The sequence below is a fragment of the Schistocerca cancellata genome, chromosome 6, assembly GCF_023864275.1.
Source record: "Schistocerca cancellata isolate TAMUIC-IGC-003103 chromosome 6, iqSchCanc2.1, whole genome shotgun sequence".
NCBI lineage: Eukaryota > Metazoa > Arthropoda > Insecta > Orthoptera > Acrididae > Schistocerca > Schistocerca cancellata.
Genome location: NC_064631.1, coordinates 407927353 through 407953202, shown reverse-complemented (window position 1 = coordinate 407953202; position 25850 = coordinate 407927353). Strand labels below are relative to the sequence as shown.

At 39.8% G+C, this 25850-nt stretch overlaps 1 protein-coding gene across 2 annotated transcripts in view; it reads right to left on the bottom strand.

The window, feature by feature from the left end:
- Positions 1 to 845: 845 nt before the first annotated feature.
- Positions 846 to 25850, bottom strand: part of LOC126191511 (heterogeneous nuclear ribonucleoprotein L) — a 169290-nt gene continuing 144285 nt past the window's right edge. For both annotated transcript variants that reach the window (XM_049932405.1, XM_049932406.1), the window contains 5 exons: positions 23028 to 23149; positions 22800 to 22950; positions 22581 to 22692; positions 18372 to 18467; positions 846 to 2461 (listed from right to left, as the gene is read on the bottom strand). In XM_049932405.1, coding sequence (XP_049788362.1) covers positions 2304 to 2461; positions 18372 to 18467; positions 22581 to 22692; positions 22800 to 22950; positions 23028 to 23149 — 639 coding nt within the window. In that variant the 3' untranslated portion in view covers positions 846 to 2303. The remainder of the gene's footprint in view (positions 2462 to 18371; positions 18468 to 22580; positions 22693 to 22799; positions 22951 to 23027; positions 23150 to 25850) is intronic.

The following is a 25850-nucleotide window of genomic DNA, read 5'->3' as shown; positions in this document are numbered from 1 at the left end:
ATATAGCTATCTCAAGAATAAAAAAGTGCTGCACTGATTTCATTAACAGTGTAATTATCAACCATCGCCTTTCTGGCAGGATGTAAGTGGTGTTCTGACAAAGGCTCCATGTAAGGTGCTATTAATTATTAAAATATACAGCAATTTCATCAAAGAACAAAATTTTCTGGAACATTGCATTCTTCATATTATGCTCATGCTGAAATAAAAGTCAAATCTCAGCACAATTTTGACATGTCAGTATGTCTGCAGACGGAATGGATCTTTCAAAAATCAGTATGAACGGAAAGAAACTTTTTAGTCTGATGTGAAACCCTTCGCGAAAGAAGGTGTACAGCCCTTTGTGACTCATTAACAAATATGGTGCTTATATTCCCACAATGTAACCCCACTATAAAACTCTCAAAATGTTACAATAGGGACCTCATTCTTTGTGTGGCCAACATTTCCACACAATACCACCATTAAGCCAATCAACTCTCCCTCCACCCCCCCCCTCCTTCTCCAGCAAGTATGGCACTTTATATGTCAATAGTCTTCAAAATAGGAAACAAGCATAAGCTGAACCACAGAAGTTATGGCAGCAATGTTAATTCTGTACAATACACACACTATAAAATCAATCTGTTTTATTAACACACACCAGTGCAGTACATCCACACTCACTCACACTCTTTAAATGAACAAACTTCACGAGGAAAATTTTAAACCTGCACTGCAACTGAGCAGGTAAGGAGAGTCCTGCTTTGTTACCATAATGTGTAATGTGATTTATGTTTTAATGTATACTTTCTCAACAAATTAAGCACTACAACAAAAAGGAAATTGCTGGAAATAACAAATAATAATGTAAAGGAAAATTTTATTTGAACTTATCAGTACAAAAGTAATGGACACCTAAAATGCGGGTATAGGTCTAATTATACAACCTGGACACAGGAACCTTATTTACGGTTAGGATCCTTTATCCAATGCCTTAAAAAATAATACTACCTTAAACTACTGTCTTTCATAAGCAGTGGTTCGTACTGAAAGTACATTTAAATATTTCTCTCTCAAAATATAAGTTTCACATCCATTTAGCAGAACAAAACTGAACTTAACGTCCTAAAACAAAGTCTGCAGGAAGACCAAGGAGTGCAGGACAGCAAATGTACTCGCTATAAGACATGGATACACTACACATTCAATATGTAAAAAACACCAATACATCTTTAAAAATTATGGAATGATACTTTCAAAATAGTATACTTTCCAGATTTTTGTTAAATATATATATGTATATATAAGCACTATATTGATATGTTTTAGATTCACCTCACACTTTAATGTGAGGATTTGTGTTAAGTCTGTTTGCAGCAATGACTATGGCACCATTTATTTGCTGCGCTTTTGGCCTTCCTTCACTTTGTGTTGATCACTGTAAATTTGAACTTTTCCACTTGCTCTCTAGCTTAGCTTTATCTTTCAATCACTGCCAAATTTTTAACACCGATTACTGTTGTTGTATCATACAGTAAAATACAACTCCACATTTCTGCAGCAAATAATGGAAACAATAAAATTCCAACCATGATACAAAATTAATCAAGTGCTGCTAAAGAGAAAATATCCAAACATATACATTAGCATTTCAATCACAGTTCTGGAAGTTTTACATGTGTAGATAAAAGTGTTACATAATTTCTAAATGAATATGAAAAACCAAAGAAGAAATGAAAAAGACAATGGGTAACACGAGAGCAAGGAAAAAACTCTTGTCAAAAGAAAGTGGTATCTCAAATGCTACCACAAACCGAATAAATTTAATAGTATTATTGCCAACTGCGAGGTGGAAATGATCAAATATTCAAAATTAGAATCACATTGAAACAGCTGGTGTTTTATAAAACTTCTCACTGTATGTGTTTCTTAAACTAACTGGAAGGGAATTTATATCTGATGAGGTCTTGTCTTTTTGAAAGAAAGGAATATTATCTGTAAACAGAGAAATCTATAGACACACAGTTGCTCTAAGTAACGTAAATTACCCTACATGTTACACATGAAAGAACTACAGCAGACAGCTTTATACGAGTTACTCTGATAATCAACAAAAAGTTGACTTGCATGCTCATCTGTGAAGTATGCATGGGAAAAAAAGTAACTGGAGTGAGCATTCAGGCTGTTCTAAAAGATTTTTTACAGAGGTCTTTTAATACAAATTTTAATTGAATTTTATCATGTGAAAAAAATAACACTAAGAGCTGCAACTTAATTAAGCATGTAATATTAAAGGACCTTATGAGAAAGCTGAGAAGTGTCTACTGTCCGTTGTTTTGCATCTCGTCTTGCTGTTGTGACTGCTGCTGAGACTGTTGTTGCTGAGATGACTGTTGCTGATCACTTCCATGGCGCATGGAATTTGGAATCTGACGTGATGATGAGAAACAAAGCTTCATGATGTATGGAAATTTTCCACCTGAAACCAAGGAACAACACACCTAATGACCACTGAGTATATATGCTTTATTAATCCAATTATTTTGACGGTTCTCACATCTCTTAATAAAAACAAAATATATGCAGTAGGTCAGTAGCTTACATTAATTGATTATTTTGATCTATGCACTACTGATAAAACTTAGAAAGCCCCTTTCAAGACCAAATAAATTAATATTTGTATAAATGTAATGAAGTATTTATTATAAGTGTGAAGATTTTTCTCTAGCGAAAGATAAAGAAAACTGTATTGGATACAATCAAAATAATCATCCTGTGCCTGGGGTGGTGTGGGGGGGCTTATATCACAAATACGGAGGGTGGAATCTGTGCTGCAGATGAGAAACTTTTAAGAAATTACATTAACTTTATATTTCTGTTTTAGTTTACTGAGCAACATCGCATCTAATGTCAAAGTATCTCTATAAATTTATTTTTTAACAGAAGCAAGCATTTCACTGTATGTTAAACTAGTGACTTAAATTTTTTTTTCTTTAAAATGAATTTTACTGCAAACTAACCTGCACCAGTTTATTTAGTATGTCATTTTGTTAATTGCCTGTCAATATTAAGGTAGTAATCAAAATCGGTTTAACAGCTGCTTGGGAATTGTTGGTCGATACAGGACAGCAAACCATCAATATGTTACGGACAAATTAATTTCATTTACTATAGGACTATTATACCATTAGACAGGTTACACAAAAGCCATGAAGTAAATGGTTACAGTCTCTGTGCCTGAATACAATTTAGCTCCCACCAAGACAGCTTTAACACTGTAAATACATACACAATTCAAAATTTTATGGAATGACGAAAAAAAAATCAATGTGTGTTTATTAAATTCTACACAATCCTGATTAAAGTTACAATTACATTATTGAGTTTAGAATCAGAAATCCCTGCTGTTTACTGAATTTTGGAATTATGGTCATGTACGATGCTATGTCCCTAAGTAAATCATAGAACACTATTAATACTTTACAAAACAACTTCACAACATGTGCCTCCAGTAATTGTGTTTGGAATGTATTGTACAGTGAACTAGATCTCTGGCACTAGACAGATATTACATAACTATTCACAGAGATTGCATGTGTGGGATACCAATTCCTGCCAATACAGACACGACTCATTGGCCACTAAAGAATTTTATAAAAGTAATTATGCCCCTTTAAAACTCATAAAAATTTGTAATTTTTCAAGTAGTCCAGTCAATTTAGGAAGAGGTATTTTCTTAGCTATTGCAATAAAATTGTTTCATTAACGAAATATAAAACAGTGTATGTGCCCTCATTCAATACAACACAGAGAATGTCAGCAAATGACTTTATTCAGGGTCACTAACAAGATTTCAAAAAATTTCAGAATTAATGCTTTATAATCAATTTTGGTCTTATATGGATGGCAGTCACACGAGACAAGGATATAAAGCTCACATTAATTATGGTAAACGAGAAACCTGCTTCCTCATCCATTTCTTTCTAAGATAATTTTTAGTTTTAACCATATTTTGAAGTACTAAATCACTAATCAACCATGTAGGCAATAAAGCACTTTTGATATGATAATTCATAACTCAATGTAATTTGCATGTTAAACCAGCTACTACTGCAACAATAAGCAACAGCATAGGTAAATTGTTTTTGTACATTGACCGACTACATATTTAGTACTGCTATAATAATGGCTGGGCAACAGATTTTATATACATATTGTTGTCGTCTTCTTCAGTCCCGAGACTGGTTTGATGCAGCTCTCCATGCTACTTTATCCTGTGCAAGCTTCTTCATCTCTCGGTACCTACTGCAGCCTACATCCTTCTGAATCTGTTTAGTGTATTCATCTCTTGGTCTCCATCTACGACTTTTACCCTCCACGCTGCCCTCCAGTACTAAATTGGTGATCCCTTGATGCCTCAGAACATGTCCTACCAACCGATCCCTTCTTCTGGTCAAGTTGTGCCACAAACGTCTCTTCTCCCCAATCCTATTCAATACCTCCTCATTAGTTATATGATCAACCCATCTACTCTTCAGCATTCTTCTGTAGCACCACATTTCGAAAGCTTCTATTCTCTTCTTGTCCAAACTATTTACCGTCCATGTTTCACTTCCATACATGGCTACACTCCATACAAATACTTTCAGAAATGACTTCCTGACATTTAAATCTATACTCTATGTTAACAAATTTCTCTACTTCAGAAACACTTTCCTTGCCATTGCCAGTCTACATTTGATATCCTCTCTACTTCGACCATCATCAGTTACTTTGCTCCCCAAATAGCAAAACTCTTTTACTACTTTAAGTGTCTCATTTCCTAATCTAATTCCCTTAGCATCACCCGACTTAATTCGACTACATACCATTATCCTCGTTTTGCTTTTGATGATGTGTATCTTATACCCTCCTTTCAGGACACTGTCCATTCCGTTTAACTGCTCTTCCACGTCCTTTGCTGTCTGACAGAATTACAATGTCATCGGCGAACCTTGAAGTTTTTATTTCTTCTCCATGGATTTTAATACCTACTCCGAATTTTTCTTTTGCTTCCTTTACCGCTTGCTCAATATACAGATTGAATAACATCGTGGAGAGGCTACAGCAGTCTCACTCCCTTCCCAACCACTGCTTCCCTTGCATGTCCCTCGACTCTTCTAACTGCCATCTGCTTTCTGTACAAATTGCAAATAGCCCCCTGTCACCTTCAGAATTTGAAAGAGTATTCCAGTCAACCTTGTCAAAAGCTTACTCTAAGTCTACAAAGGCTAGAAACATAGGTTTGCCTTTCCTTAATCTAGGTTCTAAGGTAAGTCATAGGGTCAGTATTGCCTCATGTGTTCCAATATTTCTATGGAATCCAAACTGATCTTCCCCGAGGTCAGCTTCTACCAGTTTTTCCATTCGTCTGTAAGGAATTCGCGTTAGTATTTTGCATCTGTGACTTATTAAACTGATTGTTCGGTAATTTTCACATCTGTCAACACTTGCTTTCTTTGGGATTGGAATTATTATATTCTCCTTAAGTCTGAGGGTATTTTGCCTGTCTCATACATCTTGCCCACCAGATGGTAGATTTTTGTCAGGACTGGCTCTCCCAAGGCCGTCAGTAGTTCTAATGGAATGTTGTCTACTCCCGGGGCCTTGTTTCGACTTAGGTCTTTCAGTGCTCTGTCGAACTCTTCACGCAGTATCGTATCTCCCATTCCATCTTCATCTACATCCTCTTCTAATTCCATAATATTGTCCTCAAGTACATCGCCCTTCTATAGACCCTCTATATACTCCTTCCAGCTTTCTGATTTCCCTTCTTTGCTTAGAACTGGGTTTCTATCAAAGCTCTTGATATTCATACAAGTGGTTCTCCTTTCTCCAAAGGTCTCTTTAATTTTCCTGTAAGCAGTATCTATCTTACCCCTAGTGAGATAAGCCTCAACATCCTTACATATTTCCTCCAACCATCCCTGCTTAGACATTTTGCACTTCCCGTCGATCTCATTTTTGAGATGTTTGTATTCCTTTTTGCCTGCTTCATAAACTGCATTTTTATATTTTCTCCTATCATCAATCAAATTCAATATTTCTTCTGTTACCCAAGGATTTCTACTAGCCCTCGTCTTTTTACCTACTTGATCCTCTGCTGCCTTCACTATTTCATTCCTCAAAGCTACCCATTCTTCTTCTACTGTATTTCTTTCCCCCATTCCTGTCAATTGTTCCCTTATGCTCTCCCTGAAACTCTCTACAACCTCTGGTTTAGTCAGTTTATCCAGGTCCCATCTCCTGAAATTCCCACCTATTTGCAGTTTCTTCAGTTTTAATCTACAGTTCATAACCAATAGATTGTGGTCAGAGTCCACATCTGCCCCTGGAAATGTCTTAAAATTTAAAATCTGGCTCCTACTTATGTCTTACCATTATATAATCTATCTGAAACCTGTCAGTATCTGCAGGCTTCTTCCATGTATACAGCCTTCTTTTATGATTCTTGAACCAAGTATTAGCTATGATCAAGTTGTGCTCTGTGCAAAATTCTACCAGACGGCTTCCTCTTTCATTTCTTACGCCCAATTCATATTCACCTACGTTTCCTTCTCTCACTTTTCCTACTATCTAATTCCAGTCACCCATGACTACTAAATTTTTGTTTCCCTTCACTACCTGAATAATTTCTTTTTATCTCATCAGACATTTCTCCAAGCTCTTAGTCATTTGCAGAGTTAGTTAGCATATAAACTTGTCCTACTGTAGTAGGCATGGGCTTCGTGTCTATCTTGGCCACAATAATGCGTTCACTGTCTCATTTTTAATATTTTTCAATAAATCTAGGTTATATTAAAGACTGTCGGACAACTAGTAATGGAACACTTAACACATAAGAGCTGTTTCATTGGAACAGGATTTTTTTAAACTGGCTGTTAAAAAAGTGCTAATTGGGAACTTTTTGACCGGAACGTTTGCTTTTGCAAAAAATTCAATGTACTTTTCTTCCAAAATGGCCTTTGCTTTCTTTGTTGGGCTGTATTTAAACTTCAAAAGTGATTGATCTGTTGAAAAGCAGCAGTGCTTTCCCGATCATGAACTGAATGCTTCTTTGATTTAAGATGTATGTAGACATCAATGGTCTTTTTCTGACTAATTTCATGATCACAAAATCCGCAGAATGTTAATTTTGACCTTTTGTAGGCATTTATAGCTGAGACCCATGCCCAATACTGCTACAGCCTCTTAGCGTCAGAAGTAGAACTGAATTTAACTATTTGAACATTAGTGAAAAAGAGAGTTCAGCACAGTAAAAAATGATTACTGATTTTGTCATTGACCAGCTGAAGTGCAGGGTGCAGACACACTGTTTCTGCTTGCAGCAAGCTGCTGCAGTAGCCCAAAGTAGAATTTTGACCGACAGAGAGAAGAGGAACGATGCACAGAAACAAGCCCTGCCTCCCTTTCGCAGGGCAGTAGCCTACACCAGTCTTCTGCAAAAGCCAAACTGACACAATGTAACAGGAATTAATGATTTCTTCTGCTGTTTTAAGGGTGGTAATCCAAATCCTTGATTGACCAGGATTAGTCACTTCACTTATTTCAAATTAAGAAAACAACACACCAAGCATTTGGTCACTGCTACCACCAAATGCTTGTTGAGATTTAAAGATTACCATTAACGATGTAGTTCAGGCCTGACCTCTAGTGATATTCCATGCAACCCACAGTTCAAATCATCCTAATTTGCCACATTAAAAGGGTCTGCATTATGCCATCATCTGAATTTTAGCTAACATACATACGGCCAAATACTATGTTCCATTACGCGGCATTTATTGTAATTAGAGTATTCAGCCACCCACAATTGGCATGGCACCAGTTCACTGAGTGTACTGAAAGCGTTCATACTCTGGCTAGCAGTTTCTTACACATATTATCTTTCCAAACTGGGCTTCTCTGAAATAGTGTCTATTGAGTACTTTTAGAATTCCAGGCAGAACTTGCGTGTTTTGTCTTCATCACAAAATAGAAATTTTTCTGGTCCGTAAGTGATCACTAGATGCATAGGTGATATATTCACTACAGTATTGCTAGATGTGGGTGCTACCACGAATGTTTTATACATAAATTTGTGAACCAGATCTCCAAGCATCAAGTGGGAGGTGGGAAACATTCCACGTGGGAAAAATATATCTAAAAACAAAGATGATGTGACTTACCAAAAGAAGGCGCTGGCAGGTCGATAGACACACAAACAAACACACAAAATTCTAGCTTTCACAACAAATGGCTGCTTTGTCAGGAAAGAGGGAAGGAGAGGGAAAGACGAAAGGATGTGGGTTTTAAGGGAGAGGGTAAGGAATCATTCCAATCCCGGGAGCGGAAAGACTTACCTTAGGGGGATAAAAGGACAGGTACACACACGCACGCGCGCACGCACGCACACACATTCAAAGGCAAAGAGTTTGGGCAGAGATGTCAGTCGAGGCGGAAGTAAAGAGGCAAAGATAATGTTGAATGACAGGTGAGTTATGAGTGGCGGCAACTTGAAATTAGCGGAGATTGAGGCCTGGTGGTTAACGGGATCTCCGGAGTTCGGATAGGTTGGTGTTAGTGGGAAGTATCCAGATAACCCGGACGGCGTAACACTGTGCCAAGATGTGCTGGCCGTGCACCAACGCATGTTTAGCCACAGGGTGATCCTCATTACCAACAAACACTGTCTGCCTGTGTCCATTCATGTGAATGGACAGTTTGTTGCTGGTCATTCCCACATAGAAAGCTTCACAGTGTAGGCAGGTCAGTTGGTAAATCACGTGGGTGCTTTCACACGTGGCTCTGCCTTTTATCGTGTACACCTTCCGGGTTACAGGACTGGAGTAGGTGGTGGTGGGAGGGTGCATGGGACAGGTTTTACACCGGGGGCGGTTACAAGGGTAGGAGCCAGAGGGTAGGGAAGGTGGTTTGGGGATTCCATAGGGATGAGGTTACGAACGTTAGGTGGACAGCGGAAAGACACTCTTGGTGGAGTGGGGAGGATTTCATGAAGGATGGATCTCATTTCAGGGCAGGATTTGAGGAAGTCGTATCCCTGCTGGAGAGCCACATTCAGAGTCTGATCCAGTCCCGGAAAGTTTCCTGTCACAAGTGGTTCACTTTTGGGGTTTTCTGTGGGAGGTTCTGGGTTTGAGGAGATGAGGAAGTGGCTCTGGTTATTTGCTTCTGTACCAGGTCGGGACGGTAGTTGCGCGATGCGAAAGCTGTTATCAGGTTGTTGGTGTAATGGTTCAGGGATTCCGGACTGGAGCAGATTCGTTTGCCACGAAGACCTAGGCTGTAGGGAAGGGACCGTTTGATGTGGAATGGGTGGCAGCTGTCATAATGGAGGTACTGTTGCTTGTTGGTGGGTTTGATGTGGACGGACGTGTGAAGCTGGCCATTAGACAGATGGAGGTCAACGTCAAGGAAAGTGGCATGGGATTTGTAGTACGTCCAGGTGAATCTGATGGAACCAAAGGAGTTTAGGTTGGAGAGGAAATTCTGGAGTAGTTCTTCACTGTGAGCCCAGATCATGAAGATGTCTTCAATAAATCTGTACCAAACTTTGGGTTGGCAGGCCTGGGTAACCAAGAAGGCTTCCTCTAAGCGACCCATGAATAGGTTGGCGTACGAGGGGGCCATCATGGTACCCATGGCTGTTCCCTTTAATTGTTGGTATGTCTGGCCAAGAAGAAGTTGTGGGTCAGGATGAAGCTGGCTAAGGTAATGAGGAAAGAGGTTTTAGGTAGGGTGGCAGGTGATCGGCGTGAAAGGAAGTGCTCCATCGCAGCGAGGCCCTGGACGTGCAGAAAATTTGTGTATAAGGAAGTGGCATCAATGGTTACAAGGATGGTTTCCAGGGGTAACAGATTGGGTAAGGATTCCAGGTGTTCGAGAAAGTGGTTGGTGTCTTTGATGAAGGATGGGAGACTGCATGTAATGGGTTAAGGTGTTTATCTACGTAGGCAGAGATACGTTCTGTGGGGGCTTGGTAACCAGCTACAATGGGATGGCCGGGATGGTTGGGTTTGTGAATTTTAGGAAGAAAGTAGAAGGTAGGGGTATGGGGTGTTGGTGGGGTCAGGAGGTTGATGGAGTCAGGTGAAAGGTTTTGTAGGGGGCCTAAGCTTCTGAGGATTCCTTGAAACTCCGCCTGGCCATCAGGAATGGGATTACCTTGGCAAACTTTGTATGTGGTGTTGTCTGAAAGCTGACGCAGTCCCTCAGCCACATACTCCCGACGATCAAGTAGCACGGTCGTGGAACCCTTGTCCTCCAGAAGAATGACGATGGATCGGTCAGCCTTTAGATCACGGATAGCCAGGGCTTCAGCAGTGGTGATGTTGGCAGTAGGATTAAGGTTTTTTAAGGAGGATTGAGAGGCAAGGCTGGAAGGTTTGGCTAGGGTGATTTTGAGGAAGAGGAGGTGGGTCCCGCTGTGACGGAGGACGGAACTGTTCCAGGCAGGGTTCAATTTGGATAGTGTCTTGGGAAGTTTGATCATTCGGAGTAGGATTAGGATCATTTTTCTTTGTGGCAAAGTGATATTTCCAGCAGAGTGTATGAGTGTAGGACAGTAAATCTTTGACGAGGGCTGTTTGGTTGAATCTGGGAGTGGGGCTGAAGGTGAGGGCTTTGGATGGGACTGATGTTTCAGATTGGGAGAGAGGTTTGGAGGAAATGTTAACTACTGAATTAGGGTGTTGTGGTTCCAGATTGTGTTGATTGGAATTTTGAGGTTTTGGGGGGAGTGGAGCTGGAAGATGGGAGAGACTGGGTCTGTGCGCAATGAGAGGAGGTTGAAGTTTGCTGGAAAGGTTGTGAAGGGTGAGTGAGTTGCCTTTCCGGAGGTGGGAAACTAGGAGATTGGATAGTTTTTTGAGGTGGAGGGTGGCATGCTGTTCTAATTTGCAGTTGGCCTGTAGGGGGATGCTCTGAACAGCCAGTGTGGATGTGGGAGAGGAAAGATTGAGGACTTTTATTAAGGATAGGAGTTGATGGGTGTGTTCATGTGGGTGAGGGCAATGGATTGTTCAGTTTGGAACTGGTATAGGGACTGATGGAAAGAAGGGTTGCAGCCAGAGATGGGAACTTAATGGGGTCGTTGTGGGGGTGTTGTGAGGGTGACATGGTATTAGAAGGTGGAAAGTAACATTAGGCTGAAATGAAAATGAAAATAAAAATATATGGGGAGAGATAAAGGTGAACTAGAAAGTAACTGGAGATATGGTGTGTAAAAAGGCAAAAAAGTGTTGGTTAAAGCTGGGCTATGTTGATCCTGTGGTGAACTTGAGTCGGTAGACAATGATGTGTACAAAGGTTAGGTGGTTGTGTTGCCGCCAAAACACGTTAAAGGGTGGAGAAATTCAGGAAAATTTCGAAAAAACTGCGTGTAAATGTATTAAAAGGAGTGGTTTTGTGGTGGCAGATAATGAAAATGAGGGTAACAATTGTCTGACGAAGAAATAATGACGTTAAAACCTGTGGGAAGTGGCTAAAAATTATCAGTGATGTGGGAAAAAACGGAAATGGAAATATAGCGAAAGTTATTAGAACTAGCCGAAATGGTTATTTAATAGGTGAAAGGAACTGTTTCTGAACTAGAAACGGTGGATTTTATAGCAGCTGTAGTGTTGAAAGTGGAAAATTTTTTTTTTGTTATGGTTTGGAAGTGGGTTACGTATTATTGAGTATATATAGGCGGGATAAAATTGTACAGTAGGTAACGGTAAAAAGGAGAAGGTGAATACAAAGTGAAACTACTGGCAAAAACAGAAAGAGAAAAATAAGACGACAAAAGATTTCGAAATCCAACAGTGACAATAACAAACTTAATTGTTGGGTTCAAATTAATGATATGAATATAATAGAGGGAAACATTCCACATGGGAAAAATATATCTAAAAACAAAGATGACGTCATTATTTCTTCGTCAAACAATTCTACCTTCTTCCTAAAATTCTCAAACCCAATCATCCCGGCCGTCCCATTGTAGCTGTTTACCAAGCCGCCACAGAACGTATCTCTACCTACGTAGATCAACACCTTCAACCCATTACATGCAGTCTCCCATCCTTCATCAAAGACACCAACCACTTTCTCGAACGCCTGGAATCCTTACCCAGTCTGTTACCCCCAGAAACCATCCTTGTAACCATTGATGCCACTTCCTTACACACAAATATTCCGCACGTCCAGGGCCTCGCTGCGATGGAGCACTTCCTTTCACGCCGATCACCTGCCACCCTACCTAAAACCTCTTTCCTCATTACCTTAGCAAGCTTCATCCTGACCCACAACTTCTTCTTGGCCAGACATACCAACAATTAAAGGGAACAGCCATGGGTACCATGATGGCCCCCTCGTACGCCAACCTATTCATGGGTCGCTTAGAGGAAGCCTTCTTGGTTACCCAGGCCTGCCAACCCAAAGTTTGGTACAGATTTATTGATGACATCTTCACGATCTGGACTCTCAGTGAAGAAGAGCTCCAGAATTTCCTCTCCAACCTCAACTCCTTTGGTTCCATCAGATTCACCTGGTCCTACTCCAAATCCCATGCCACTTTCCTTGACGGTGACCTCCATCTGTCCAATGGCCAGCTTCACACGTCCATCCACATCAAACCCACCACCACCACCAAGCAACAGTACCTCCATTGTGACAGCTGCCACCCATTCCACATCAAACGGTCCCTTCCCTACAGCCTAGGTCTTCGTGGCAAACGAATCTGCTCCAGTCCGGAATCCCTGAACCATTACACCAACAACCTGATAACAGCTTTCGCATCGCGCAACTACCGTCCCGACCTGGTACAGAAGCAAATAACCAGAGCCACTTCCTCATCTCCTCAAACCCAGAACCTCCCACAGAAAACCCCAAAAGTGAACCACTTGTGACAGGAAACTTTCCGGGACTGGATCAGACTCTGAATGTGGCTCTCCAGCAGGGATACGACTTCCTCAAATCCTGCCCTGAAATGAGATCCATCCTTCATGAAATCCTCCCCACTCCACCAAGAGTGTCTTTCCGCTGTCCACCTAACGTTCGTAACCTCATCCCTATGGAATCCCCAAACCACCTTCCCTACCCTCTGGCTCCTACCATTGTAACCGCCCCCAGTGTAAAACCTGTCCCATGCACCCTCCCACCACCACCTACTCCAGTCCTGTAACCCGGAAGGTGTACACGATCAAAGGCAGAGCCACGTGTGAAAGCACCCACGTGATCTACCAACTGACCTGCCTACACTGTGAAGCATTCTATGTGGGAATGACCAGCAACAAACTGTCCATTCGCATGAATGGACACAGGCAGACAGTGTTTGTTGGTAATGAGGATCACCCTGTGGCTAAACATGCCTTGGTGCACGGCCAGCACATCTTGGCACAGTGTTACGCCGTCCGGTTTATCTGGATACTTCCCACTAACACCAACCTATCCGAACTCCGGAGATGGGAAATTGCCCTTCAATATATCCTCTCTTCCCGTTAACCACCAGGCCTCAATCTCCACTAATTTCAAGTTGCCGCCACTCATACCTCACCTGTCATTCAACAACATCTCTGCCTCTGCACTTCCGCCTCGACTGACATCTCTGCCCAAACTCTTTGCCTTTGCAAATGTCTGCTTGTGTCTGTCTATATGTGTGGATGAATGTGTGTGTGTGCGCGCTCGAGTGTATACCCGTCCTTTTTACCCCTAAGATAAGGCTTTCCGCTCCCGGGATTGGAATGACTCCTTACCCCTCTCCCTTAAAACCCACGTCTTTTTGTCTTTCCCTCTCCTTCCCTCTTTCCTGACGAAGCAGCCGTTTGTTGTGAAAGCTAGAATTTTGTGTGTATGTGTGTCTATCGACCTGCCAGCGCTTTCTTTTGGTAAGTCACATCATCTTTGTTTTTATATTTAAAAAGAAAGATGATGAGACTTACCCAACAAAAGCGCTGGCAGGTCGATAGACACACAAATAAACACAAACATACACACAAAACTCTAGCTTTCGCAACCAACGGTTGCCTCGTCAGGAAAGAGGGAAGGAGAAGGAAAGACAAAAGGATTGGGTTTTAAGGGAGAGGGTAAGGAGTCATTCCAATCCCGGGAGCGGAAAGACTTACCTTAGGGGGAAAAAAGGACAGGTTTACACTCGCACACACACACATATCCATCCACACATACACAGACACAAAATGTCTGCTTGTGTCTGTGTATGTGTGGATGGATATGTGTGTGTGTGCGAGTGTAAACCTGTCCTTTTTTCCCCCTAAGGTAAGTCTTTCCGCTCCCGGGATTGGAATGACTCCTTACCCTCTCCCTTAAAACCCAATCCTTTTGTCTTTCCTTCTCCTTCCCTCTTTCCTGACGAGGCAACCGTTGGTTGCGAAAGCTAGAGTTTTGTGTGTATGTTTGTGTTTATTTGTGTGTATCGACCTGCCAGCGCTTTTGTTGGGTAAGTCTCATCATCTTTCTTTTTAAATATATTTTTCCCACGTGGAATGTTTCCCTCTATTATATTCACATCTTTGTTTTTAGATACATATATGTAACTTACAGTATATTTGGAATGGAGTTTGTCCGTGAAAGGGATGCAATGATCAACCTTTCAGCTGGGGTGTGCTACTTGGATATTGATGATATAAAAGACAGAACTGCAAGACTACCTAAACCCACGGTAAAATACTGCCAGTGGATAGAGATTCAGGTAAGTAGTGGAATGCATGACACCTACACAGCTACTTTAATTGCTTTCTGTGACCGATATTAAGGAGTAGATAAGCTGAAAAGGAACAGCATACATAGTTAACTGGTACACAATGTAGTGATTTGAAGCACAGACCATAGATAACAGACTGCAATGATGATATATTGAAACCAACATCTAAGTCATATGATTCGGGGCAGGAAGCCGAGTTTGTCATCATTTGCTATGGAAAGTGAAGCTGTCATTACACTTTCTGTAATTTATAGCTGAAATCAAAGCATTGATTTTAACAATAAAACAACTCTTATTGCTATTATGCAACACCTACTACAGTTTAAGTAAGTTCTCTGATGTATCTAATATTAATGCAATAGTTATGAGTTTTATACAGGGTGGTCCATTGATAGTGACTGGGCCAAATATCTCACAAAGTAAGCATCAAACGAAAAAACTACAAAGAACGAAACTCGTCCAGCTTGAAGGGAGAACCAGGTGGCGCTATGGTCGGAAAGACTGCTTTTTTTAAAAATAGGAACCCCCGTTTTTTATTACATATTCATGTAGTGCGTAAAGAAATATGAATATTTAGTTGGACCACTTTTTTCACTGTGTGATTGATGGTGCTGTAATAGTCACAAACGTGTAAGTAATTGGTATCACGTAACATTCCGCCAGTGCAGACGGTATTTGCTACGTGATACATTACCCGTGTTAAAATGGACTGTTTACCAAATGCAGGAAAGGTTGATATCGTGTTGGTGTATGGCTATTGTGATCAAAATGCCCAACAGGTGTGTGCTACGTATGTTGCTCGGGATCCTGGACTACATCATCCAAGTGTCCAGACCGTTAACCGGATGGTTACGTTATGGCAGTGCCACCTAGCGGGCAAACCGTAACACCATCTGGTTTCTCCCTTCAAACTTAACAAGTTTAGGATCTTTGTAGGTTTTTCGTTTGACGCTTATTTCATGAGATATTTGGCCCGGTCACGCTCAATGGACCAGCCAATATATAGCAAGGTGGAATATACTGATAGTTCTGTTTACAAGCAACATAATTACAATTCCTCAGTGAATATCTTCTACATCTACATTTATACTCCGCAAGCCACCGAACGGTGTGTGGTGGAGGGCACTTTACGTGCCACTGTCATTACCTCCCTTTTCTGTTCCAGTCGCGTATGGTTCGCGGAAGGAACGACTCCCGGAAAGCCTCCGTGCGCACTTTAATCTCTCTAATTTCACATTCGTGATCTCCTCGAGAGGTATAAGTAGGGGTAAGCAATATATTCGATACCTCATCCAGAAACGCACCCTCTCGAAAGTTGGAGAGCAAGCTGCACTGCAATGCAGAGCGCCTCTCTTGCAGAGTCTGCCACTCGAGTTTGCTAAACATCTTCGTAACACTATCACGCTTACCAAATAACCTTGTGACAAAACGCGCCACTCTTCTTTGGATCTTCTCTATCTCCTCTGTCAACCCGACGTGGTACGGATCCCACACTAATGAGCAACACAAGTGTAGGTCGAATGAGTGTTTTGGAGGCCACCTCCTTTGTTGATGGACTACATTTTCTAAGGACTCTCCCAATGACTCTCAACCTGGCACCCACCTTAGCAACAATTACTTTTATACAATCATTCCACTTCAAATCATTCCGCACGCACACTCCCAGATATTTTACAGAAGTAACTGCTACCAGTATTTGTTCCGCTATCATATAATCATACAATGAAGGACCCTTCTTTCTATGTATTCGCAATACATTGCATTTGTCTACTTAAGGGTCAGCTGCCACTCCCTGCACCAAGTGCCTATCCACTGCAGATCTTTCTGCAAATTTTCTAATGCTCCAACTTCTCTGTATACTACAGCATCACCCGCGAAAAGCTGCATGGAACTTCCGACACTATCTAGTATGTCATTTATATATATATATTCTGAAATATATATTGCACCATATTGTTGCACCATGAGTCTTTAGTTCACTTGTGAGAAGACAAAATATAAGTTTGGCAGACAGCATTAGTTTTCTGATGATTCAACAGTCCATGTGAAATTTTTATGTTATGCTTTTATAAGAAACAAAATAAGTTTTGTTCTATAATGTCTAGCTTCTACAGAAATAAAGCATTTATATTTTATGACTTTGGCTACATATAGTGATGCCAATAAGTAAGGCAAGCAAAATGTTGCCCACGTACATTAAAGAATCTTCTGGGGAAACAATGGTTTACCACACAAAAACTGGTTTTATAGGTACAATAGCCTATATATCTTTAGCTTTGTATGATGCTATCACATGCATATCTGCACCAGTAACGACTTTTATATCTACTGACAAAATCAGTTAAGATGAGAAGACAAGCTGGAAGTGTTTTTCAGTGCTGTGAGAAGTGGGTAGGGGGAACAGAGGTGCACAGATTATGTCTGGCAGTTAGAAGTTGCTTTCAAGAATTTTTTTGTACACACTCAGATTGTTGCATCTACTAGTGCTCCTGGCTCTGCCACTATAATAAATCACAACTGTGATTATTATCTCATCCAGTTTCTTTCACTTTGTATTTGGCCAGGAAAAAAGTAGAGCCACTTAGCAGATTGTACTACGTTCTAATGTTTCTAGTGCTGGGATCCAACACAAAAACAGTGCAAAAAGGGCTAGAAAGTATTTGAAAAATCTGTTTTTATTGTAAAAAACAATATTGATAAATGAAGTGCTTGTATTATTACCATCAGTTCCTTCATTTTCTGTTGTGTTCATCGCTGATCTATGGAAACAGAAGTAACAACCTACACGTATGCTCATAGAAGTCTTGTTTTGTTGCCTACAGATCTCGCTAACTGACAAAAATCTCAGTCGTGAAACAGTACTATTTCACTGTCCCTGCAGTGATATTTCTGAATGTTAGGATGGATGTTGGTCTGAGTGTTAAACTCTATGAAAGGCTATAGATTTTAAGGTAACAATGTTTATCTTTAACTACAGAAATTCTCTCTCTACTCAACGTTTTCTCAAATATTATATATTGTTTTCTGTCTGTACTGGATGAAAGAAAAGTCAGAATACAAACTATTATTTTGCATAAAAACCAGACTTGTGGATATGAATTGATTTACTTTTCTTACAAAAATCATAAAAAACATCTTGCAATAATGGTTGAGAAATCATCAGGTAACTAATGCTGCCTGCTTAACTATGTTTCACCTCGCCACATGTAAAAATGGTATCTTTCACATTAATATTAATAATTTCTCTATATTACATTACCGTATTTACTCGAATCTAAGCCACACCTTTTTTTTTTTAAATTTATTTACTGACGCAGAGGTTTTGGCGCCAGTATTTATCTTTGTGCCTGTAAAGCATGCCTGTGTAGCGCTACATATATTCTACGGCAGAAGTTAGTTGTGGCGGCACCTACCAACATATTTCAGAACTTCCGCTTACTTTGCACTCGATTCTAAGCCGCAGGCGGTTTTTTGGATTACAAAAACAGGAAAAAAAGTGCGGCTTAGATTCGAGTAAATACGGTATACACCCTAGCATGAATTTCTGTGGCGTTTTCATATTTTGTCCATCACTATATTTTATGAAAATCACAATTTTAAGTATTATTGTTACTACAAATATCTCAATAGTTAATGCAAAAGTATCTCTCACCTGGATTTTGAATTGGCACATGGTTGCACATCATGAGAGCTTCAACAGCCTGTCCAATATCTTCAAATTCAATTAAACCAGAAGAGCTTCTATCAGCTGAAATGAAGAGAAGTTAGTGTAATGTCGTAACAAGATCTGCGGTAGCATAATAAATTAAATGCTGGTCACAGTAGTCTCAAATTAGAAACAAAATTCTTTGGAGCACATGCTGTCAAAAACATACTATTCTTTTAACGTGATTAGATTATGGAAGTTTATGTCTTTGTCACTTCATTAAAATTTATTGTGTTTCAGCTTTGCATATCAAACCTAAAAAAGTTAGAAAATAAAAACCAGGGTATATCAATAGATTCAAAAAACAAGAAAAATGGACATTAATCATGCAAATGAAACTAACAATGTATCAAAAAATTACAGGAGCAATGCTTAGGTGCACAATCAGTACCTTAGAACCATCTCGAACTGACCTAAGTGACAAGTACTATGTATAATTAATTTAGCCCTTTTACACTGTACTGAAAAACAAAACAATCTTTTTTTATAATCGGGATTTTCAGATCAACAAAATACTAGACCAAAACTATTTTTTCAATGTCACTGAAACTTGTGATAAATTCAAATAGTATTCCAGTACAGAGTCAACCAGTGATCTGATAAGGCAGAACAGCTGCACTGATTATGCCGCGAAAACCATAGCTTTCTTGCTGTGATTTCCGTACTTTCATTGTCTCATCTCTGTAATGCAGTAGGTGATAATGTCTAACTATCCATATTTTGCCAAAGCAATTGAATATATACAGGAAAATGCAGTGTGAGAAAGAAATGCTGCGCAGGAATATAGAATTCCATTAACTACCTTGAGAGACCATACAATGGGGAGACATGCAGGAAGAAAAAAATCTGCTACAATTTCAGTGTGGGAATATTCATTTTCAAAATTCAGCATTTGCGTATTAGCAAAAAATTAGCTTGACAAAAACAAATGGAATACCAAATTGTAGATAAGAGTGGGTGTAATGTTTCCATTCACCCAAATGCCCTGCTTCAACAACAATCACAAGAAATGTTCATGCTAAGAGGGCAAAGGCAAAATAATGTACATTTTGAATATTTAGTGACTACTGATTCTATGTTTTCTGTTTAATGAAGGAATTTTTATTTCCTCAGTTTGAAATTATTCAAAATTTAATTTTTATTATTTGCATTGCAGTTGCATAGTTGTTAACTATGTCAACTATTTTGAAGGCCCAGAAAAAAAGAGTGCATCATCCTTTCTAATAGACTGAATTACAATGAAGCCAATTTCGGTGATGAACCTAATGAGAAAACTGTATTTTCAAATGAAGAACCAAGTATCCAGAGAGATTAACAGACTCTCTAGAAATCAGCAACCAGTGTGTTGTTTGCTTCTACGGCCAATGGCAAAGTCCTGCCTGCTTATGGCTTTTATAAATCTGAACGTATTTGGGATATTTTGACGTAAGGAAGGCCTCTTGGAAATAGGTAACAGGTCACACAATAGACGGTTTGATGAGTTTCATTGAAAGATTGGTTGCATGCTACTGTAATACCCTGGGACAGAAACCAAGGAGCGAAAATTGTGCTGGGTGACAATCTGTCTTCCTATATTTCAGGAGAGATGCTAGAAATGTGTGAGGATCACAAAATTCAATTCAACTGCCTCCCTCTGAATTTCACACATTTGCTTCTTGTTCTTCCTAGTGAGTTGATAGACAAGACCAATCCCAGTACACTTGCCAACTTAATGCCTTTATTCTGGGTCTGTAGAATTTTTCCACTCTAACCACAAAAGGTACTAAAACTAGCATCATCACAATCTGGTAAGGCAGTCTCTACAGAATCTCAGCCCACGCCGTTATTGGAGGGAGACGCAGTCGTGACAGTTCCCCAGGGAATGAGATACGAAAAATCACCAGGTGCCAAAAAAGGAAAAGAGAAATAGAAATTGAGCCAGGAAAAGTGTTGTCAGTGCCAGAACTGAAGACAAAATATCTCAGCCAAAAGAAATCTCTTTTCCTGTACCAAATGAAAAAACAGTGATGTCATGAAAACCAACACGAAAAGGAAACAGTTGGCATCCCAGAATTCCAGTGGTAGTGACGAAGATAGACAGTATTCCACTAAAGATTTGTCCGATGATTGATTGAACAGGATGAAAACCAGGGTGGCAGTTTCAATGATCTTAAACCAGGGGACTGGCTTTTAGTGAATTTCCAACCAAATAATAATAATATGTTTGGTTGCACTGAGGAACTGGCTCCTGGAGTATGGTTTTAAGTTCATTTCATTAGAAATTTTTGACAGATTCCAGTTGCAATATCCCAGGACAGAGGACGAGTCTTACTAACCGTCATCAAATAGAAAACTAGGTGATCCTGTTTCTGCAGAGAAATGGGAAAGTTTTAAAATTTGCTGTAAATTTCCAGGGCTATGATATTCGTTAGGCACTTACAAAGAAGTAAACCATATTTCCTATATTTTTCACAGCTATAGCATTAACTAGGTCATCAATAATTGTAATGATATTCTTTGTAGGTTGACAATTTTGTGCCTAGGAATTAAATATTTTCTATTAAATTCACGAGCATTAACCTGTATAATGTATGCACTTAACAAAATGTAGAAGTTTTCTGAGCCTAAAATTCCCTTTAAAAATACCTACACTTTTCAAAGGACTTAAAAAATTGTGTAAAATGTGGGGAAACAACTTTTTCACCGGTAAAAATTATGTATAGGATTCCCTTCCCATTTTTGTACTGTATGTATAAGTACATAATAGGTATAAACATTCTCACTGGGGACTTTTTTTTACTACCTTACACAAGTTGCTTATTTAACAGGAACTGATAACTGTCTGGGAACTAGAAGCATTAGAATTAATTTGATACATCATAATCAAACTTTTTGGGAACCCCACAACTGTCCATTATTTAAATAATGGAATATTGCACCAGCTACATATATATTTTTTCATGCTTAGTATGATGTGTTTAAAGGGCTTATTCTGGACCTGAAATGAAAATATTTACGTAAGTATTTTGTGTGGTGTTCTGCGTCTCATTGTAATAGTCTTCTTGAGGTTATAAAGTACTTTGCCTCCTGTCACGCGCGCACCACACCCACAAAACACTTTTATTGTTTATTTGTGAAACATGACAAAATAGTTACGTAAATATTTGCACTCAACAGGAATAAATTCTCAAAACACATCTTGCCAAGCATGAGAATCTACATAACTGATGCGGTGTTTGAAGTAGAAAACATTTGAGCAAAACAGAGTGAGCAAATGTGTCAACTAGTGCTGAAGTGGACATTGTGAAAATTGTTGCAATTTGTCATAATACTTTTATTCAAAGGAAACTAAATACTCACATCTGCCACCACACTGAGAAGATGTGCTGAGCAAAGTGCTCTGGTGTCAAGAAACCTGACCATGTAACATTTGTAAACACTACTAGACAGTCAACCCAACGTCACCATTGGTATACATCAATTATGCCCCTTTCTTTTCCTCCACAAACATTTTTTCAAAAACCACATATCTTAAGAAAATTATGAATATATTACCGCAAAATCAGGAGCAAATTAACATTGTTAACACAGGAAATCTGACGGGAGCAATAAAAAAATTTCGTAAATGGTGAGAAAACAATTCCAGGAACATAGGAGGAGGATGATACTGTAAATATATATTAACAACAAATAATTCAATAGTGAGGCCGATGCAGTCTCCAACAGTCCATCTTTCCTTCTCATCCCGTATGGTAAGTTTCCCCTGATGTGCAGTTCTGGATGACTTTCCCAAAATCTACCCCTTTTCCTAGATCTCTCCAGTCCTTTTCCTTCACCCTTCTTCCTTTCCCTTCAACCCTTCTGCCTGGAGGAGCAGCCACTGGCTCCGAAAGCTTGCCAATCACAACAGTTGTGTGTGTGTGTTTTGCCGTCACTGAATATACGTATAAGATATATTTACCATCGTCTTCACAGTTCTTTGGAAGGACTGAGAAGCAGATGGAAGCCAGAGATGTTCTCACAAAGCATTGCACACATTTAGGTTCCGCTGAAGTTGGGTCAATAGGCATCTGCAGATCACTTTTTTGTTACGATGACTATCAGTCGTCATCCGAGTTCTAGGCCTGATTGCATTATTATAATCTTACAAAAATTGTGTTTAGAAATAGTACTTACTTTTAAGAGGAAAAAGTTTAACTGTCTTAGGTGGTGGAACACCATTTTCCTCAAATACTTTGTTCAGTGTATCTTCAGACAAATTTGGAGGTGTATTGAAGAAATGCAATATCTGAAAGAGATTAACTAAAATTAAAAAGTTTGTTTTTCAAGAACTTAGAGCCCAAGTAATTTTCAATCAAGATTTGTCTGATAATATTTCATAACAAATGCCTTTACCTTTGAGGGTGGTTGTATCCTGTTCTTACTGGCCATGGCTGGATTAATGAACCTGTTGTTTTTGTTCCCCATAAAATCTTTGAAAGAAGGTGTCTTGTCTGGTAGTGGATGAGGATTTTGCACATCACTCAAAAATGCTTGCTTGGAGAACCTAACAGTAGTTAACACATTGAGTAATTTGAGAAACATAAAAAACAGATATGAAATAAATTTCACACTATCTCTTACCCTAACTGCAGTCTGGAGCCCAGAAGAGGAACATTGTTCAAATTGTGAATGCATCGTTCTACTGCCAAACCATCACCCATTTGGATCATTGCACATCCCTCTTTTGTTTTCAAGAATTTGATCTGTAAATATATCCAGAAGAGACATCAAAAAAGGTCACATACGATTTGAAAAACTGTAATAGCTGTATTCTATTAGCCAACATTGCCCAATTATATTAAACAAACCCATTCAAATTAAAACGCAAATTCAGCACGAGGTGACAATTTTTAATGGGGCTTCTCAGTAGTGTCAAGCTACATGTTCACGGAAGATCTCAGAATTGCAGAGAACATCTCTTTGCCCTATTAAGGAGTACAAAAGCCAATACGCACATATCTACAGGTTTTAGTGTGTTATGGAACACAGCTGTTACACAACTAAATATTATCAAACACAGATATTGATATTAATATGAGAAGTTAGCCACTTGCTTTCACTTCATGCATAGCATATGAACTACTGGTTTACCTGGCTTGGTTACATACACAAACCTCCTTCCCACAACACCCCCCCCCCACCCAAAAAAAAAAAAAAAAAAAAAAAAAAAAAAAAAAAAATAATACAAAAAAAAATAATATCTACATCTACATTTATACTCCGCAAGCCACCCAATGGTGTGTGGCGGAGGGCAATTTACATGCCACTGTCATTACCTCCCTTTTCTGTTCCAGTCGCGTATGGTTCGCGGGAAGAACGACTGTCTGAAAGCCTCCGTGCGTGCTCTAATCTCTCTAATTTTACATTCGTGATCTCCTCGGGAGGTATAAGTAGGGGGAAGCAATATATTCTATACCCCATCCAGAAACGCACCCTCTCTAAACCTGGCGAGCAAGTTACACCACGATGCAGAGCGCCTCTCTTGCAGAGTCTGCCACTTGAGTTTGCTAAACATCTCCGTAACGCTATCACAGTTACCAAATAACTGTGTGATGAAACGCGCCGCTCTTCTTTGGATCTTCTCTATCTCTTCCGTCAACCCGATCTGATACAGATCCCACACTGATGAGCAATACTCAAGTATACGTCGAACGAGTGTTTTGTAAGCCACCTTCTTTGTTGATGGACTACGTTTTCTAAGGACTCTCCCAATGAATCTCAACCTGGTAACCGCCTTACCAACAATTAATTTTATACGATCATTCCACTTCAAATCATTCCACACTCATACTCCCAGATATTTTACAGAAGTAACTGCTACCAGTGTTTGTTCCGCTATCATGTAAACATACAATAAAGGATCCTCCTTTCTATGTATTCGCAATACATTACATTTGTCTATGTTAAGGGTCAGTTGCCACTCCCTGCACCAAGTGCATATCCGCTGCAGATCTTCCTGCATTTCTGATACAATTTTCTAATGCTGCAACTTCTCTGTATACAACAGCATCATCCTCGAAAAGCCGCATGGAACTTCCGACACTATCTACTAGGTCATTAATATATATTGTGAAAAGCAATGGTCCCATAACACTCCCCTGTGGCATGCCAGAGGTTACTTTAATGTCTGCAGACGTCTCTCCATTGAGGACAACAGGCTGTGTTCTGTTTGCTAAAAATTCTTCAATCCAGCCACACAGCTGGTCTGATATTCCGTAGGCTCTTACTTTATCAGGTGACAGTGCGGAACTGTATCGAACACCTTCCGGAAGTCAAGGAAAATAGCATCTACCTGGAAGCCTGTATCTAATATTTTCTGGATCTCATGAACAAATAAAGCTAGTTGGGTCTCACACGATCGCTGTTTGCGGAATCCATGTTGATTCCTACAGAGTAGATTCTGGGCTTCAAAAAAAGACATGATACTCTAAAAACAAGAACATGTTCCAAAATTCTACAACAGATCAATGTCAGAGATACAGGTCTATAGTTTTACGCATCTGCTCGACGACCCTTCTTGAAGACTGGGACTACCTGTGCTCTTTTCCAGTCATTTGGAACCTTCCGTTCCTCTAGAGACTTGCGGTACACGGCTGTTAGAAGGGGGGGCAAGTTCTTTCGCGTACTCTGCGTAGAATCGAATTGGTATCCCATCAGGTCCAGTGGACTTTCCTCTGTTGAGCGATTCCAGTTGCTTTTCTATTCCTTGGACACTTGTTTCGATGTCAGCCATTTTTTCGTTTGTGCGAGGATTTAGAGAAGGAACTGCCGTGCGGTCTTCCTCTGTGAAACAGCTTTGGAAAAAGGTGTTTAGTATTTCAGCTTTACGCGTGTCATCCTCTGTTTCAATGCCATCATCATCCCGGAGGGTCTGGATATGCTGTTTCGAGCCACTTACTGATTTAACGCAAGACTAGAACTTCCTAGGATTTTCTGTCAAGTCGGTACATAAAATTTTACTTTCGAATTCACTGAACGCTTCACGCATAGCCCTCCTTACGCTAACTTTGACATTGTTTAGCTTCTGACTGTCAGAGATTTTGGCTGCGTTTAAACTTGCAGTGAAGCTCTTTCTGCTTTCGTAGTAATTTCCTAACTTTGTTGTTGTACCACGGTGGGTTTTTCCCATCCCTCACAGTTTTACTCGGCACGTACCTGTCTAAAACGCATTTTACGATTTCCTTGAACTTTTCCCATAAACACTCAACATTGTCAGTGTCGGAACAGAAATTTTCGTTTTGGTCTGTTAGGTAGTCTGAAATCTGCCTCCTATTACTCTTGCTAAACAGATAAACCTTTCTCCCTTTTTTTATATTCCTATCAACTTCCATATTCAGGGATGCTGCAACGGCCTTATGATACCTGATTCCCTGTTCTGCACTTACAGAGTCGGAAAGTTCGGGT